We start from the raw sequence: 19,157 nt of genomic DNA, 5'->3' as shown, positions 1-19,157 counted from the left end.
CTCTTTCTTTCTTTCTTTCTTTCTTTCTTTCTTTCTTTCTTTCTTTCTTTCTTTCTTTCTTTCTTTCTTTCTTTCTTTCTTTCTTTCTTTCTTTCTTTCGTTTCATGCGAGCAGTGTTTACTTTCAACACTTTTCATTTTAGAACATCCGACGCTTTTTTTGGTAGGCATTTAAACCTGATGATGATGATGATGATGAAGGTGATGATGATGATGATGGTCATGACGATGATGATGGTGATGATGATGGTGGTGGTGATGATGATGATGATGATGATGATGATGGTGGTGGTGGTGATGATGATGATGATGATGATGATGATGATGGTGGTGGTGGTGATGATGATGATGATGATGAAGGTGATGATGATGATGATGGTCATGACGATGATGATGGTGATGATGATGGTGGTGGTGATGATGATGATGATGATGATGATGATGGTGGTGGTGGTGATGATGATGATGATGGTGATGAAGATGATGATTATGATGGTAGTGATGATGATGATGATGATGATGATGATGATGATGATGATGGTGATGAAGATGACGATCATGGTGGTGATGATGATGATGATGATGATGATGGTGGTGGTGATTTTTTATCATGCTGTGTCAGACTGTTTGCCCAGGACATATCAGAAAAGATCAACTTTGGAGTTTATCGTTTGGTGTTTCTATTTTCATGTTATGGATAAACTTTGTTGGGTGCACTCATGAAAAAAACGTTTTTTAATGTTTTTTTTTGTGACAAAAGGAAGAGCTCTGCTTAGAACCATGAGTTCCATGTAGAACTTGTTCTATTAATGGAGGGGACACTTTCTCTCGGACACAGACTCTCCCCAGCTCTGGGAAGGTGACGGGCGTTTTTACTGTTCTTTAAACTTGAGAAAGAAACGCTGCGGGCTTCAGTCTTACAGTCTGCACACTACAATCCGCTCTTAAACTCATTAATAAGAGGATAATTAGAGGGGTTTCAGCACCGCTGATTGGACAGCGACACACATTCTTTCTTTCTTTCTTTCTTTCTTTCTTTCTTTCTTTCTTTCTTTCTTTCTTTCTTTCTTTCTTTCTTTCTTTTTATTTATTACACACTTATGGAATGTCTGTTTCATTTTTGTTAGTAATTAAATCTGATTGGTATCTATCTATCTATCTATCTATCTATCTATCTATCTATCTATCTATCTATCTATCTATCTATCTATCTATCTGTCTGTCTGTCTGAAATTAATTATTTTGCTGAAAACATTTATATTTGTAAGTTCGAAATATTAGAAACTCCAGTTTAGATTAATTTGCTTTTCTGTTCTAATTTCTCAGATGATTCAGCTGCGCTGCTTTTCATTAATGTGTGTGTATATATATATATATATATATATATATATATATATATATATATATATATATATATAGCCTCTTTAAGATTTCTGAAATTCCAATGCTTTCTTCTCTGAACCCGCATCATCTGCATGTCTTCACTGAGAGATTATCAGTTTATTCTCCGACTGTCTCTGATCGCACCGAGCGGAGCAGCGACGCTCACAAGCTGCCACGTTTTAATTCCCTCCGTTTATGCTGAGGAGCAGATGCATGTTCCCTCAGTAAATCGAGGAATTAACTTTACATTCCTATAAAATAATGACCAACTCTACAGTTTCATCTGTTTTTGGCTTTTACGGAAATGTCTGCACTGGTGCTTTTTGGACGGCGTTTCGTCTCTTGGTCCAATCCACACCGTTTGCCTTGCATTTAAAACGTAATGTTAATAGTTTTTATTTTATAAGTTCTTTTGAACTTAATGATCAATACCTGTCTTGTATTTCACGTCAAATCATGGAAACAAAAGAATTGTGTCGATACACTAAGATTAAGTTTATTCTGCTTCTTCATTTTCTTATTACTATCACTGTTGTAGTAATAATTTCCCATAATTTATAGCAAATATACGTGTTCATTTGGACGCAAATATGGCTAAGCTTAAACCACGGCATCTCATATTGTTGGACGACAGATTGTGGCTTGTATTTGTTAAAGCCTAATGCGTTGTTGCTTGCTGTTTTTAATACATTGATGCCAAGCTTTTTCATTAAAGCCCAGTAGCAAATGAACATGACCACAAATGTTCAATGTAAAGTAAAGCAATTGGTAAAGATAGAACTATAAAAAGTGCTATCGTGGGATTATTTGATTTAAACGTGTATAATGGCTCCATATAAATGACATATATTACATCAATTATTGTGTTTTAATTCCCTTCCCTTTGGCCAGAATTGCGGTGAAGTGCTGGACTTTTTCCACGTGGAACAGACGCACAGATTCATGGCATTAATTCAAAGCAACGCATTTCAGTGGAGCTGTCTTTTGCTAAAAATCATAAAACTCTCTCATTTATGCACAACTTGCCCACACGAGGGCGCTGTTGACCTGCAATAGGCTTTCACATCAGAACCCTCCCTTTAGGTATACAGCCAGTCCCACAACTGGCTGGGTAGTGCGCAGGATAGAGGAGCTACAGTGGATTACATTCCTCTCCACGGTTTATTTTAGTCTAGTTGAACGCAAAAGGTTGTGAGCAAGTTATTTACTTTGGACGGAATCGTTAAGGGTTGTAATACAAACCTGAATGCCTGTAGGATGCCGGGGCGTTTATGGATCGTGTCTTTGTGCTGGATATGGCTTTGTTATCGGCCCGTCACGTCAGGCCACGCTGTGTACTCCGTGTCCGAGGAGGTGCGCCCAGGCACAGTGGTTGGAAATTTAGCCAAAGACTTAAACCTCAACGTGGCTGATCTGGAGCCTCGCAGGCTTCGCATCGTGTCAGGGTCGTCGAACAAACGTTTTGAGGTGGATTTAAAGACCGGCGCCCTGTTTGTGTTGGGTTCAATCGACAGAGAAGAGCTCTGTCCGAACAGCCTGACTTGCACGGAGACTCTGGAGGCGATTGTTAACGATCCGTTACAGATGCACAGCGTGGAGGTAAAAATACTCGATATTAACGACCACCCTCCTGTTTTTCCAGGGAAATCGCAAACTATCCGTGTTGCAGAGTTAGCTTTGGTTGGATCCAAGTTTCCTTTACTGGGAGCTGAGGATCCAGACATGGGAGGCAACACAATCAGCTCGTATAAATTGTCCCAAAATGCGTTTTTCAGCTTGGAAGTCCATACAGACGCTGACCAGGGCCCATCTGCTGAGCTGGTGCTAACGAAGAGTCTTGACCGAGAGAAGCAGGCTGCAGTCCGGCTCGTGCTGACTGCTGTAGACGGGGGTAGACCACCACGATCAGGGACGACAGAAATCAACGTTGTAGTATTAGATGCCAATGATAACGCGCCTGTTTTCTCCAAATCCGTATATAAAGCTTTAGTGCCAGAAAATATTGCTGTTGGCTCGACGATTTTAACTGTAAACGCAACCGATCTTGACGAAGAGGTTCACGGCCAGGTTAGATATTCGTTTAAACAAGGCCAAAAGGGAATATCAGAGAAGTTTTCCATCGACTCCATCACTGGAGACATTTCAGTGGTTGGTGAATTAGATTATGAGAGCACGAGCGCGTACGAGATTCGCGTTGAGGCTCGAGACGGGGGCTCTACCCCGCTCGCATCTCACTGTAAAGTCCTAATCGAGGTGGTGGATGTGAATGACAATGCACCAGATATTAAAATCTCCTCCCTGCTGGACAGCGTGCGCGAGGACGCTAGAAAGGGCACCGTCATTGCACTGATCACCGTGCAAGACAAAGATGGAGGTAAAAACGGAAAAGTGCGCTGTTCCATATCTAAAAACTCTCCATTCGTGTTGGAATCCACGCAAGGGAAGTATTACTCACTTGTGTTAAGTGGTGCTCTCGACAGAGAAGAAAACGAGCTGTATAATGTGTCAATAATAGCCACAGATGAGGGGTCGCCGCCTCTTTCCAGCACCACTGTGGTCGCTGTCCGTGTTTCTGATGTGAACGATAACCCACCTCGCTTCCCAGAGCCGTTTATCGACGTGTATGTAAAGGAGAACAGCCCAGCAGGTGGTCTGATAGCGCAAGTCTCCGCACGAGACATAGATGTTGGTGAAAATGCTCACGTGACGTATTCATTACTGGACAGCTCCAACATGCCTTCAGTTTCAGTGGTTAACATCAACTCTATGACCGGAGAAATTTACAGCATGCAGTCCTTCAACTTTGAGGAGGTGAAGCACTTCCAGTTTAAAGTCCAGGCCACTGACTCTGGAGCTCCTCCACTCAGCAGCAATGTGACTGTGAATGTGTTTATCCTGGATGAGAACGACAACAGTCCAGTGATCTTACCTCCTTACTCTGAGGCTGGGTCAGTAAACACAGAGAACGTCCCCTACTCTGCTGAAGGGGGCTACTATGTGGCTAAAATCCGAGCTGTAGATGCTGATTCTGGTTATAATGCGCTGCTGTCTTATCACATCACTGAGCCTAAGGGGACTAATCTGTTCCGCATTGGAAGCAGCTCTGGAGAAATCAGGACTAAGAGGCGAATGAGTGACCACGACCTGAAAACCCACCCACTTGTTGTGACGGTATGTGACCATGGAGAACCTTCACTATCAGCTACGGTGACTGTCGAGGTTGTGGTGGTTGAAAGTCTGGACAGCGGGCAGCCCTCCCTAAGACAAGTGCCGATGAAGGAGGAGGGCTTCTCTGATCTGAATCTATATCTGCTCATCGCTATTGTCTCAGTGTCGGTGATCTTTCTGCTGAGCCTCATCGGTTTGATAGCGGCTAAATGCTGCGGGTCAGAGGGCGGTTTGAGCAGGTGCAGCGGTCCAGTGGTCACTACACACCCTGACGGGAGCTGGTCTTACTCTAAAGCCACTCAGCAGTACGACGTGTGCTTCAGCTCAGACACGCTGAAGAGTGACGTCGTGGTTTTCCCCTCGCCGTTTCCGCCTGCAGACGCAGAGCTGATCAGCATTAATGGAGGGGACACTTTCTCTCGGACACAGACTCTCCCCAGCTCTGGGAAGGTAAGGGGCAGTGTTATTGTTGTTTTCTGATTTGGGCTGATAAGCTGTGGATGGAATTGGATTGGTTGATATTTTTGTTATTTGTGGTTTGTTCTTTTTTATCAAAGGTGTTTCAGCACCACATTCAGGACAGCAACAGACCTACAACTACCAGAATGGTAATACTGTAGCTCTTTCTTTCTTTCTTTCTTTCTTTCTTTCTTTCTTTCGTTTCATGCGAGCAGTGTTTACTTTCAACAGTTTTCATTTTAGAACATCCGAGGCTTTTTTTGGTAGGAATTTAAACCTGATGATGATGATGAAGGTGATGATGATGATGATGATGGTCATGACGATGATGATGGTGGTGGTGGTGATGATGATGATGATGATGATGATGATGGTGGTGATGATGATGATGATGGTGGTGGTGGTGGTGGTGATGATGATGATGCTGGTGGTGGTGGACATGATGTTGATGGTGGTGATGATGATGTTGATGATGATGATGGTGTTGATGATGATGATAATGATGATGATGATGGTGGTGGTGATGATGATGATGATGATGATGATGATGATGATGTTGGTGGAGGTGATGTTGATGGTGGTGATGATGATGATGATGATGATGATGATGATGTTGATGAAGATGACGATCATGGTGGTGATGATGATGATGATGATGATGATAATGATGGTGGTGGTGATTTTTTATCATGGTGTGTCAGACTGTTTGCCAGTACATATCAGAAAAGATCAACTTTGGAGTTTATCGTTTGGTGTTTCTATTTTCATGTTATGGATACACTTTGTGTTGGGTGCACTCATGAAAAAAAGGTTTTTTAGTTTTTTTTTTTTTGTGACAAATGGAAGAGCTCTGCTTAGAACCATGAGTTCCATGTAGAACTTGTTCATGCTTAAATGGCTTTTTGCAAGGTGATATGGTTCGTGAGAAAATGAGCTTTTGAAAATGTTTCTATAAAGCACCAAAAAGATTTCTGCTATTGTTCTGATGTGAAGCTTGTTAGCACAGAAGTCTTTTTGGTTCTGTATAGAGCCATTTTCAAAAAGGTTCCATATAGAACCATATATAGTACATTGACTTTATGACACCGCATACAACACATATCAATCTGAAGAACCATTTCACAATGTGAAGAACAGCTGCAACACAAAATTACTCTTTGTATAACTTGCGGTTCTATACAGAACCATTCCCTTTACTATAGAACCCTTGAATAGCCATCTTTTTTAAGAGTGTAGAATAGCACTAATTACTATTTCTTAGTTTTAAATGTTGTCAAGTCCGACTCCTGGTGACCGAATTGTTTATTTTTCTGCAATGTTCTGCCTTCTCCTTAGTTCTTCAGGCTTCTTAATGGCTTATTAGTGATTCCTCTGATTGTATCCGTCCATCTGGTTGCTGGCCGTCCTCTTCCATGTTAAATATTCAGCTATTCCAGGCATAACTGTTTATTTTTTTTCACTGTTTTGCTTTTTCGTACAAATGAGAGCTTCAGGTTGACTATCTAGGCTTTGAGTGAGAGATGAGAGTAGGTTTGGTTCTGGATCTGTTTATTTTGTTTAGTGTTCAAAAATCTTAGCAAACACTGAAGTTGAATGGCATCAATATTGTTCCTCACTTAGCTTTCGCATCCATAAGAAAACACAGAAAATACCCTAACCCGGACAATTCAGATTTTCGTTTGTAGAGACGCATCATTATAGTTTCTTTTCAAACTCCTTTAACCTTCTTCTGCATTACTTTTACAGCATCTAGTATGAGTCAGTTTCCTAAGCTATAGTCTCTTGTATTCTGATCCTGGAGTTCAGTCTGAGTGATAATACGTATTTATCTTTGGGAATTAAAGGTAAACTCACTCAAAGGAGCAAAACAGCCTGTTGTACTTCGTGAAACCACTTGGGGGCGCTGCAGACCGTGAACTTTTATTACCGTGGGTAATTTGACTCTCCCATCCCAAAGAATCCCAGTCTCAGAAAGCCTTATGGCGTTAGAGAGACATCTGCATTGGATGTGGTTTAGAGAAGACGACGTCTTTTCATCGCTTAATTTTTCGTTTGTTTTTCCTTTGATGTCTGTCCGTTTGGAAGCGTGAAGCCTCTGTTTTGTCCAAAGATGGATCGTGCTGTGTCTGGGATTTTATTATGTCTTCTTTCGTGGGATTTATCCTCCGGTCAGATCGCGTATTCCGTCTCAGAAGAAGTGAAGGAGGGCACTGTTGTCGGGAACGTGGCTAAAGATCTTAACATCAACGCGCAGGATCTGGAAGCGCGCATGTTTCAGATTGTCTCTAATAAGAAGCATTTTGGGGTGAATCTGAAGACGGGAGCTCTGTTTGTGACCGAGAGGATTGATCGAGAAGCGCTTTGTCCCAAAGCCCAGAGATGTTCAATGCATATAGAGGCCATGGCTCAGAATCCGCTGAGGCTGTTTCGTATCGAGGTAAATATAATGGACATCAACGACAACGCCCCATTGTTCTCGGTTAGCAACCAAATACTGAATATAACCGAGTTATCTGCGCTAGGCGAGAAATTCACTCTGCCATTGGCTGAAGATCCAGACACGGGCAGCAATACGGTGAAGAACTATAAATTAAGCCCGAACGAGCACTTTTCTCTGGATGTACAAAACGGAGAGGACAGTGCTTCAGTCGAGTTGGTGCTGAAGAAAGCTTTAGATCGCGAAACACAGCCTGTGATTCACCTAATACTGACTGCTCTTGATGGAGGAAAGCCTCCGTTATCTGGGACGTTGGAGATCGTTGTCAATGTTTTGGATTTTAACGACAACCCTCCAGTTTTCAGCCAATCGCTTTACAAGGTGAAAGTGAACGAGAACGCTCCGTTTGGAGCCCAAGTCTTATCACTCTCAGCAACAGATTTGGACGAAGGTGTCAATGGTGAAATTGTATTCGCTACAGTGAGGCAAGGCAGCGCTAAAGGCTCAGATCTGTTTTCAGTTGACCCTGAAAGTGGCGTCATCACAGTGAAAGGCGAACTCGACCATGAGCAAAACGCTGCCGTTGAGCTGAGAGTGGAGGCTAAAGATAAAGGTCAGCCCCCTAAAAGTTCCCAGTGTAAAGTATTGGTTGAAATTGTTGACGTGAATGACAACCCACCAGAGATAGAGGTGACGTCACTCACCAATACTGTGAAGGAGGACTGTAAAGAAGGAACAGCAGTGGCTTTATTTACAGTGTCAGACAAGGATGGAGGTAGAAATGGAGTAGTGCATTGTAGCATTTTGGGCCACGTACCATTCAAGATAGAGTCCTCTTACAGAAACTACTATTCATTGGTGGTAGATGGGCCACTGGACAGGGAGAAGGTTGCTGTATATAACATTACCATCAAAGCCACAGATGAAGGTACACCACCACTGTCTACCACCAGTGTCCTGTCTGTTCACATTGCTGATGTCAATGACAATGCGCCCCTTTTTCCAGAGCCCATAATGAACATTTATGTTAAAGAAAATAGTCCAGCTGGGGTTGTGATAGCAAGTGTGAGAGCATTAGACAGGGACGTTAATGAGAACGCTCAGATATCATATGCTTTACTTAGTAAAGGAGGCATAAACATCCAATTCTTAGACATAAACTCAGAAAATGGTGACATCTATAGCAAACAGTCATTCAATTATGAGGAAATCAAATCAATCCAAGTTCAAGTCCAGGCCACTGACTCTGGAGCTCCTCCACTCAGTAGCAACGTGACTGTGAACGTGTTTATCCTGGATGAGAACGACAACAGTCCAGTGATCTTACCTCCTTACTCTGAGGCTGGGTCAGTAAACACCGAGAACGTCCCCTACTCTGCTGAAGGGGGCTACTATGTGGCTAAAATCCGAGCTGTAGATGCTGATTCTGGTTATAATGCGCTGCTGTCTTATCACATCACTGAGCCTAAGGGGACTAATCTGTTCCGCATTGGAAGCAGCTCTGGAGAAATCAGGACTAAGAGGCGAATGAGTGACCACGACCTGAAAACCCACCCACTTGTTGTGATGGTATGTGACCATGGAGAACCTTCACTATCAGCTACAGTGACTGTCGAGGTTGTGGTGGTTGAAAGTCTGGACAGCGGGCAGCCTTCCCTAAGACAAGTGCCGATGAAGGAGGAGGGCTTCTCTGATCTGAATCTGTATCTGCTCATCGCTATTGTCTCAGTGTCGGTGATCTTTCTGCTGAGCCTCATCGGTTTGCTAGCGGCTAAATGCTGCGGGTCAGAGGGCGGTTTGAGCAGGTGCAGCGGTCCAGTGGTCACTACACACCCTGACGGGAGCTGGTCTTACTCTAAAGCCACTCAGCAGTACGACGTGTGCTTCAGCTCAGACACGCTGAAGAGTGACGTCGTGGTTTTCCCCTCGCCGTTTCCGCCTGCAGACGCAGAGCTGATCAGCATTAATGGAGGGGACACTTTCTCTCGGACACAGACTCTCCCCAGCTCTGGGAAGGTAAGGGAAGTTTCCTTAGTCCTGTTATTTTGTGTGCACAGGCGTCGGTTTGAAAGGTGAAAAGTTCTCTGTTGTGCTTCTGCCCTGCGGTGAGTGTTTGTGTTGAAGGTTCCCTCATAAACATTATTAACACATTATTTCTTCTTTAACAACAACATTGATTAATAACTACAAAGTTCATTCATGTGTGGATTAGCAATGGTGGTAAATACATTACATATTTCCCGAAGTAGCAATATTACCATGCAACTGAAAGCACATGTGTGTTTGATTCATATTTTTAAATACTTCTGAAACGTGTTTACCTTGCTGAATTAGCATAATAAATAGTTATATAGAAATGATTATGAATACAGTAAAGTATTTGTTTCTGTGCTCAAAAATAAGTACACAAAAGCTGGCTATAGCTCCAAATGACAAAAATCACTTTTAAATAATTTGCACTCAAAAAATGAAAGAAAATAGAATGAAAACATAAAACTTAATGCAGTATTTATTTATTTATTTATTTATTTATTTATTTATTTATTTATCGCTCAGCTTTAAGTAAAGAGATATTCTCATGGTACACATTTGCTTATGTTTTGAATCTGATGCTTTAAAATATTGTAAAATAATAAATTTAACAAATTATTTTAATAATGTGTTTTACGAGTGTTTAAGCTCAAATGCATTCATGAACATGCTCGCTATATTCAGTATTAAAAAAAATGACAGAAAAAAACAATACAAAACAAAACAAAACATGTCATATTACCTATTTTGAAGAAAAAAAAAGTTTTGGTCAACCTGAAGTTGGTTTTCAGAACTTCTGTAGTGGACAGCGCTCATCCAGTGTAGCCAAGTTCTACTTATAACTCAACCAGAAGTCACTTGTTTGAATATACTCCGTTTATTAGAGCTACACAGCTGGTTTTACTGATGAAACCCAAACGAGTTCAGGCAGTTCTACATCCCATAATCTGCTAACCTGAATGCCTGTTACACTGTGTTTAGAGAGCTTGGGTCTGTTCATCTGTCTCATGAAGGGTTCTTTGGCACGTGTAAACCTTGATCTGGCTCTTTCAACCGTTCATTTGTGTCGGAAGAGTGCAACACCTGTTCTTTTTCTTGAGTTGGAATACTCAATCAGTCTCCTGCTAGGAGCTTACAGATCATTGTCCTGTTTACTTGCGAGCTGTGATCTCTGGTTCTTCTTCACTTGGGTCCTTATACTGAGCTTCAGTGCTTTCTTTTCACCCTGCCAAATAGCCGAAGATACACTGGTTTACTCTCAGCTCTTAAATTTACATGATGTTCATGTGTCGAGAATTTATGGCTTAAGGATTGCTTTGAGATGTATTCATAAAAGGAACGGAGTCCGCTGAGACATGGTTTCTACTTGCACACTATTTGCACCAAATTATATAAACCATCTCAGTTTTATATTTCAGTTTACTTTCCTCGGGCAAATTGCATCGATTGCATATATTTTATTGATGAGTAAATGAATCGCTCTTTGAAATTGGGCGATACTTTCTGTCAGTAATCAGAAGTTTTCACTATGAGCATTTGGCTTTGTGGACACAAGAGGTCGCTGTTGACCACGATTATGATGGCCAACGTGTCCGATTCCAGTCCCCACCATTCTTCAGGCGCAGCAGAAAGGAGGAGGGCAGAGGGGGAGCCTTCTTCGACCGAGCATAAAAGCAATCGCTGTTCTGCTCCTGCTGTTTTATCGCAATTTGCGTCTTTTATTTCCGAACGGAGTTTCAAAGCGCGCGATGGATGCCCTGTTTTTGAGGTCGTGTCCGCTACTGCTGTTTCTCCTGCCTCTTTTTTTGTGGGACGCATCTTCGGCTCAGGTCGCCTACTCGGTCACAGAGGAAGTGAATAAAGGGACCGTGGTTGGAAATATGGCGAAAGACCTTAACTTCAACGCTCGCGAGCTGGAGGCACGCATGTTTCAGATCGTGTCTGGATCAAGCAAGAAGTATTTCGAGGTCAACTTGAAGACTGGCGAGCTGTTCGTGAACGAGAGGATCGATCGGGAGGAGCTTTGTCCTTCAAGTCAAACGTGTTCGTTGCATCTTGAAGCTATTGCGCAAAGCCCTTTGCGACTTTTTAGCGTCACTGTGAATATAATGGATGTAAATGACAACGCCCCGTCTTTCCCTTATAAAACGTATGATTTGAACATTACAGAGCACGCGTTTGCTGGTGAGAGATACCCTTTGCCCAAGGCGAGTGATGCAGATGTAGGCAGCAACTCGGTTAAGAGCTACAGGCTTAGCAACAATGAATATTTTTCGCTGAACGTCCAGAGCGGTGGAGATCAGAATCTCTCACCACAGCTTGTTCTGCAGAAGGCTCTAGACAGAGAAAAGCAAGCCGTTGTGAAGCTCATACTCACTGCTGTCGATGGAGGTAAACCCCAAAGGTCTGGCACTCTTGACATAACAGTTAATGTAATTGATGTGAACGATAACACGCCTGCGTTCAGCAAAGAGCTTTATAAAGTGAGCATCCCTGAGAATGCAATGTTTGGGACTCCAGTTATTAAGCTTAATGCTACTGATCTGGACTCTGGAGTGAATGGAGAGATTGTTTACTCTTTGATAAGCCACGGTAAGGAGAAGTGGGCAGACATTTTTGCTATAAACCCCTCCACTGGGGAAATCACAGTAAAAGCGCAGCTGGACAGGGAAGATACTGCTGCGTTTGAGCTTCACGCGCAGGCTCAGGACAAAGGCTCCTCGCCTCGAGCATCTCATTGCAAAGTTTTAATCGAAGTGCTTGACGTGAATGATAACGCCCCAGCCATTTCCGTCACCTCTCTCACGAGCGCGGTGAGAGAAGACGCCACATCCGGTACTGCTGTTGGATTGATCACGATTGCTGATAATGACGTAGGCAAAAACGGAGAGGTCAGTGCTAAAGTTAAAGAGCTCGGTCCATTTATACTTCAGTCATCTTACAAAAACTATTACTCATTAGTGGTGGATGGATCTCTAGACAGAGAGCGCGTGCCTCAGTATAACATCACCATAATGGCTACTGATAAAGGAACCCCTACTCTGTCCAGCAGTGTGGTTCTTACCATTCTTGTTATGGATGTGAATGACAATGCGCCTCACTTTCCAGACAGTTTAATGGTCTTTTATGTGAAGGAAAACAGCCCAGCTGGAAATGTAATAGCCACAGTGACAGCAAAAGATCCAGATATTAATGAGAATGCTCAAATTGTTTATTCTTTGATTGGTCAGAGCAGTATGGAAGGTTCCTGGTCACCTATGGTGGACATCAATCCCTCAAGTGGTGATATATACAGTAAACAGTCATATAATTATGAGGAAATCAAATCATTCCAGTTTAAAGTCCAGGCCACTGACTCTGGAGCTCCTCCACTCAGCAGCAATGTGACTGTGCACGTGTTTATCCTGGATGAGAACGACAACAGTCCAGTGATCTTACCTCCTTACTCTGAAGCTGGGTCAGTAAACACCGAGAACGTCCCCTACTCTGCTGAAGGGGGCTACTATGTGGCTAAAATCCGAGCTGTAGATGCCGATTCTGGTTATAATGCGCTGCTGTCTTATCACATCACTGAGCCTAAGGGGACTAATCTGTTCCGCATTGGAAGCAGCTCTGGAGAAATCAGGACTAAGAGGCGAATGAGTGACCACGACCTGAAAACCCACCCACTTGTTGTGACGGTATGTGACCATGGAGAACCTTCACTATCAGCTACAGTGACTGTCGAGGTTGTGGTGGTTGAAAGTCTGGACAGCGGGCAGCCTTCCCTAAGACAAGTGCCGATGAAGGAGGAGGGCTTCTCTGATCTGAATCTGTATCTGCTCATCGCTATTGTCTCAGTGTCTGTGATCTTTCTGCTGAGCCTCATCGGTTTGCTAGCGGCTAAATGCTGCGGGTCAGAGGGCGGTTTGAGCAGGTGCAGCGGTCCAGTGGTCACTACACACCCTGACGGGAGCTGGTCTTACTCTAAAGCCACTCAGCAGTACGACGTGTGCTTCAGCTCAGACACGCTGAAGAGTGACGTTGTGGTTTTCCCCTCGCCGTTTCCGCCTGCAGACGCAGAGCTGATCAGCATTAATGGAGGGGACACTTTCTCTCGGACACAGACTCTCCCCAGCTCTGGGAAGGTAAGGCTGTAATTGGCTTTGAAGTTTGGGTATGCAAGCTGTGCATTGTCATTTCTTGTTGAAATTTTCTGAAATTGAATGAACAGGCACATAAATTTGAGATCACTGCAGGCTTTGCTTGGTATTACTTGGAAATGCTTGACTGTTTAAGACACATAGCACTTTGCAATTCAATTTCTCTGAAGATTTTTAGTGCTTGTGGTCATCGAATCGACTAATATTCGCAGTAAAGGTGAATGCACTTGTGGTATAACCATACAATTGAGGGAGATGATTAATGTCTGTAATGAAAGAAACATTTTCATACACACCCAGACACTGGGAGGTTAAGAACCTGACGGCTTTGGGATGGAATAAAAGCTGGATTTTTTGTTATCATGTGGTTAAATTTCACGTTTTACCTTTTCTGGTGGAAGCTTTATCTTGTATATTGGGTTCCCTTCATGGCAGTTTCACTACGCCAATATTAACACACTTTTAGCTGCTACTACACCTGGCACCTTTGGCTTCAAATAATTTACATAATTTTCAGCACTTTATTTTTCCATTGACTGTCCTAGAAATGCCTTGAGTAGTCATTAAGTAGAAAATTAGATTCAAGTAAACATCACTTGTTTGTATTTTTGCATAGCTTTTTTTGAGTAATGCATCCAAGCTGTATTGAATAAGCTTCCAAGAAGTTAAGACAGTTAAATTTCATATAAGAAATCAGCTAATTTCTACTACATGGCTGTTAAAATTGTTTATTGTAAGTTTGGGTCTGTTTATTGTTTATCCTATTATTATTATTTGATTAATTATTAGATTATTTGCTCTAAATAAAATTTCCTCCAGCTTATAGCCCATCAAAAAATCTCACAAATCATATGCATCCATGCACATGACTATGTTAATGTATAGGCACACTACTTAGTTGTTTTGCTTAAACCTACTTTGTTTTATTGGCTCTCTCTAATTAGTCCAAACCTCTTTCTGAATATATTGGTCCCTGTCTACAACGATGTCCATATCATACAAGATTGCTGTTGGTATTTGTTCACTATGCACTTTTAAATTTGTGGCTTCTTGGTTTTAACTTGGCAGATGCTTTTCAGCACCAAGGACAGTGACAGCACTGCGCAGGCTCAGGTACCCTGACTTAAAGGAGAGATGTGACCCAGTCTTTCTGGCTCGTTCAATGAAAGCTGTGTTGAATTTGAAAGTTTTGACACCTTCTGTATCTGACATAAAGTTTTGAGCTGGAATTTGCTTTTGCTCACTTTATGCGAAGAACTGTTTTTCCTTATTTTCTTAAAAGTTCTTAAAGTCTGTATTTCATCCAACACTCCCAGAAATAAAGGTGTGGTGCTGTCCCTGGGGCAGTACCTCTTATGTCCTGGGATGGTACTCTCAAGGGTACATCTTAGTAACTTTAGTCAGGAAACATAATAATCCACTGAAATGATATTTTCTGAGTTGTACTGACTCCACACACCCCGTCTCGTCTCCAGGCTTTTTATTTTATTGCTATGTTTTAACACATTAGGCTTTAAAAAGACTTTTCACTTGGAAAAACATATTTAAGATACAAAAATGGAGTATAAAACCACTGTTGTACCTTCGATAGAATATTTACATTGTTTGTACCTTGAATGAAATGTGGATCTGCACAGAGTCTTTATTTCTAGCAGTGTGTGCTGCGATTTTGCTCTTGTTAACACAAGACAGAACACAGAAAAAGCAGATCATTCTCTTTTGGAGCGCGTGGTGTCACTGCAGACCGCGAGACTGAGAGTATTAGTCGCTTTATTTATGTGGCACCACCCTCAGCTGCCTTCAGATAAAAGGCATCAGCAGATGAGATACGAGGTTTGGGATTATTTCGCGTCGTTCTTTGTGTTTTCTCTGGGACAAAAACACTATTTTGATTGCTTTTCTCCAAAAATCAGCGCGTGATAATGGATTTCTTGGCGCGTTTCTGCTTTTGGGCCGCAGCGCTTCTATCTTTGTGGGCGTCATCGTCCGGACAGATGGTGTACTCCGTTTCAGAGGAGGTGAATAAGGGGACAGTTGTGGGGAATATCGCCAAAGACCTGAACATTAACCCACACGACTTGGAACCTCGACAGTTTCAGATCGTGTCTGGATCCAATAAGAAGTACTTTGAGGTCGATCTGAAGACTGGGGCGCTGTTTGTGAGCGAGCGGATCGACCGTGAGGAAATTTGCGCGTCTAATGAAAAATGCGTTTTGAATTTGGAGGCTTTGGCGCAGAACCCTCACAGTCTTTACAGGATTGAGGTAAAGATTGTGGATGTAAATGACAATTCGCCACATTTTCCACTAGACACGTTCAAACTCAGTATATTCGAACACGCCAGCCTTGGAGAGAGGTTTCCACTCCCGGTGGCTGAGGACAGTGATACAGGCAGCAATGCGCTAAAAGAATATAGACTCAGTCAGAATGAATACTTCTCTATAGATGTACAGAGCGATGAAGGGAGTGTTTACGCAGAGTTGGTGTTGCAAAAGGCTTTGGATAGAGAGAAACAGTCGCTTGTTCGCTTGATGCTTACAGCAGTAGATGGAGGAAAGCCTCCTAAATCGGGCGCACTGAATATAATTATAGACGTGATGGACGTCAACGACAATAGCCCAGTTTTCAGCATGCCTCTTTACAAAGTTAAAGTGAGGGAGAATGTTTCCTTAGGCACTAAAATTTTGTCTGTTTCTGCCTCTGATGCGGATCATGGCATAAATAGCGAAATTCTGTACTCGTTTTTAGGACATGGGAAGTCAAAAAAGAAAGACTTATTCACCATCATCCCCGAAACTGGGGAAATTCTAATCAATGGGCGAATAGATTATGAAGACAATCAGGCGATAGAGTTACGAGTTCAAGCAAGAGACAAAGGCAGTCCTCCTCAGAGCACGCACTGTAAAGTATTAATAGAAGTTTTAGATGAGAATGACAACGCACCAGAGATTATAATGACCCCACTGCTGGACAGCGTCAAGGAGGACACCAAACCTGGTACTGCTGTGGCTTTAGTTACAGTTTCTGATAGAGATGGAGGCAAAAACGGTCTAATACATGTTTCAATGAAGGGCTCTTTTCCTTTCAAACTGGAGCCATCGTATAAAAACCATTACTCCCTGGTAGTAGATGGACCTTTAGATAGAGAACGCACTCCGCAGTATAACATCCCACTTGAAGCCATAGATGAAGGAGCTCCACCTCTATCCAGAAGCAGTATAATAACCGTCCATATCTCTGATGTTAATGACAACCCACCGCGCTTCTCAGCACCTGTTGTTAACGCTTATCTGAAAGAGAATGGCCAAGTTGGAGATCACGTGATCAAAGTTTTGGCAGAGGATCCCGATCTTGGCGCAAATGCTGAACTTTCATACTCGTTATTAGACACTTCCAACGACGGCTTTCCAATATCAGCAATGATAAACGTCAATTCCTTGACTGGTGAAATATACAGCATGCAGTCTTTTAACTACGAAGAAACAAAAAGATTCCAGTTTAAAGTCCAGGCCACTGACTCTGGAGTTCCTCCTCTGAGCAGCAATGTGACTGTGAACGTGTTTATCCTGGATGAGAACGACAACAGTCCAGTGATCTTACCTCCTTACTCTGAGGCTGGGTCAGTAAACACCGAGAACGTCCCCTACTCTGCTGAAGGGGGCTACTATGTGGCTAAAATCCGAGCTGTAGATGCTGATTCTGGTTATAATGCGCTGCTGTCTTATCACATCACTGAACCTAAGGGGACTAATCTGTTCCGCATTGGAAGCAGCTCTGGAGAAATCAGGACTAAGAGGCGAATGAGTGACCACGACCTGAAAACCCACCCACTTGTTGTGACGGTATGTGACCATGGAGAACCTTCACTATCAGCTACAGTGACTGTCGAGGTTGTGGTGGTTGAAAGCCTGGACAGCGGGCAGCCTTCCCTAAGACAAGTGCCGATGAAGGAGGAGGGCTTCTCTGATCTGAATCTGTATCTGCTCATCGCTATTGTCTCAGTGTCGGTGATCTTTCTGCTGAGCCTCATCGGTTTGATAGCGGCTAAATGCTGCGGGTCAGAGGGCGGTTTGAGCAGGTGCAGCGGTCCAGTGGTCACTACACACCCTGACGGGAGCTGGTCTTACTCTAAAGCCACTCAGCAGTACGACGTGTGCTTCAGCTCAGACACGCTGAAGAGTGACGTCGTGGTTTTCCCGTCGCCGTTTCCGCCTGCAGACGCAGAGCTGATCAGCATTAATGGAGGGGACACTTTCTCTCGGACACAGACTCTCCCCAGCTCTGGGAAGGTAAGGGCTTTCACTGGCTTTGCAGGTTGGGTATGCAAGCGTTTGCTGCGTTGCCATTTCTTGCTGATACTTGCGAGTTTTTGACCAGTTTAGTCACATCGCGGTTTTAAATTCAATTTCTTTGTGATTTTTAATGCTTGTGGTCGTTGAATCAACTGGTTGTAGCGCGCAAACGTGAATGAACTTGCGGTGCACGCGCGAAATTGAGGTAGAAGCTTTTTATATTTATCTTAAGAAACGCTTTCACGCGGACACAAACTTCATACAGCGCTGATAAAGCAGACCTGACCTTGAAGTTTCAGGCACCTGAACTTACTTTGCGATACAGTTTCGTCTTTCTGTTCATTGAAGTTTAAAAGTAAGTTAGAAGCTCAAATGTTGCATCACAGTAAGAGGCTTTGAATGGGTTGGTAAGAAATATGCAAGTGATATTTAACCTCATCGGCGTTCATGTAAATGATCATTTTACACGGGCACATGATCTCCTACTTACTAAGAATGTGAATATGTTTGAACAAGTAATCGGTGAGTTATTGCCGCACTTTTTTGTTGACTCTTTTTTCGCGAATCTTTTTAAAGACAGCCTCAAGATTTTTAACCCCAACTTTAAAATATGACCATTTTAAGAGATTAACAACGTAGTAGTTCAGACGAGATGCGAATATTAATTTTATTTTTTCTTTATAGGTAAATAAAGAAACACATAAATAATGCACTACCACTTCCACTACTACTACTAATTACAACAACAACAACAACAACAACAACAACAACAACAACAACAATAATAATAATAATAATAATACATCTGAAATCCGGTCTTGCTCTCCTTAGGGACAAAGCAATAATACCTACAATTAACTTTGTAAAAATGCATTTAAAATTTTAAACGTCCAACATGATCTGGTCTCAAGTTGGTAATGTTTAGAGTTTAGAAATATTGTTTACATTTTGGCATAAAAATGTTGCATTTTTTAACACTTTTATCAGGCTCAATTTGCCACTTCACTGAATTCAGCACCACTAATTTGGTCAGCGACACTTTCAAGTTTAGATTGTAGTTCTATTCATACCGGAATATATTAACAGAATGAAAGAGAGGAAAGGAGAAAGAAAGAAACAAACTAGCAATGGATATTCTTCATTTTGCTTTCCAATTGCTCCATTTAATAATCAGTCTCTTAGAACTAAATTACAGCAATAACAATAACAGTAAAAATTCCAGTCACTGAATAAAGTTTGAGTAAAA

At 42.4% G+C, this 19,157-nt stretch overlaps 4 protein-coding genes across 4 annotated transcripts; all 4 read left to right on the top strand.

Moving 5' to 3' along the window:
• The first annotated feature begins 2,509 nt into the window (after positions 1 to 2,509).
• Positions 2,510 to 6,925, top strand: LOC108419115 (protocadherin alpha-1-like). The gene is made up of 3 exons (XM_037547430.1): positions 2,510 to 5,000; positions 5,108 to 5,158; positions 6,854 to 6,925. The coding sequence occupies exons 1-3, from the start codon at positions 2,640 to 2,642 to the stop codon at positions 6,923 to 6,925; spliced, it is 2,484 nt and encodes an 827-aa protein (XP_037403327.1). The 5' UTR covers positions 2,510 to 2,639.
• Positions 6,926 to 6,996: 71 nt separating this feature from the next.
• Positions 6,997 to 18,007, top strand: LOC119266035 (protocadherin alpha-3-like). Its single transcript, XM_037547523.1, has 2 exons — positions 6,997 to 9,462; positions 17,909 to 18,007. Exons 1-2 carry the CDS (start codon positions 7,120 to 7,122, stop codon positions 17,990 to 17,992), a joined length of 2,427 nt encoding a protein of 808 aa, XP_037403420.1. The 5' UTR covers positions 6,997 to 7,119; the 3' UTR covers positions 17,993 to 18,007.
• On the top strand, positions 11,139 to 13,616 carry LOC119266036 (protocadherin alpha-8-like). Its single transcript, XM_037547524.1, has one exon. The coding sequence runs from the start codon at positions 11,226 to 11,228 to the stop codon at positions 13,614 to 13,616; it is 2,391 nt and encodes a 796-aa protein (XP_037403421.1). The 5' UTR covers positions 11,139 to 11,225.
• Positions 15,355 to 17,899, top strand: LOC119265998 (protocadherin alpha-10-like; the record flags this gene model as incomplete). The annotated part of the gene is made up of 1 exon (XM_037547419.1): positions 15,355 to 17,899. A coding segment is annotated over exon 1 (2,358 nt), but the record flags the coding sequence as incomplete, so codon positions are not given.
• Positions 18,008 to 19,157: the final 1,150 nt, after the last annotated feature.

This window comes from Pygocentrus nattereri, chromosome 18 (genome assembly GCF_015220715.1).
Source record: "Pygocentrus nattereri isolate fPygNat1 chromosome 18, fPygNat1.pri, whole genome shotgun sequence".
Lineage (NCBI taxonomy): Eukaryota > Metazoa > Chordata > Actinopteri > Characiformes > Serrasalmidae > Pygocentrus > Pygocentrus nattereri.
The sequence above is the reverse complement of the archived record's forward strand: the minus strand, read 5'-3'. Positions and strand labels throughout refer to the sequence as shown.

Excerpts from the sequence above, each read along its gene's own strand:
- LOC108419115 (XM_037547430.1), top strand. The coding sequence starts at position 2,640 with ATGCCGGGGCGTTTATGGATCGTGTCTTTGTGCTGGATATGGCTTTGT. Across the intron at positions 5,001-5,107 it reads CTCTCCCCAGCTCTGGGAAG|GTGTTTCAGCACCACATTCA; the intron begins GTAAGGGGCAGT and ends TTTTTATCAAAG. Across the intron at positions 5,159-6,853 it reads GACCTACAACTACCAGAATG|GTAAACTCACTCAAAGGAGC; the intron begins GTAATACTGTAG and ends TGGGAATTAAAG.
- LOC119266035 (XM_037547523.1), top strand. The coding sequence starts at position 7,120 with ATGGATCGTGCTGTGTCTGGGATTTTATTATGTCTTCTTTCGTGGGAT. Across the intron at positions 9,463-17,908 it reads CTCTCCCCAGCTCTGGGAAG|GTAAGGGCTTTCACTGGCTT; the intron begins GTAAGGGAAGTT and ends AGCTCTGGGAAG.
- LOC119266036 (XM_037547524.1), top strand. The coding sequence starts at position 11,226 with ATGGATGCCCTGTTTTTGAGGTCGTGTCCGCTACTGCTGTTTCTCCTG.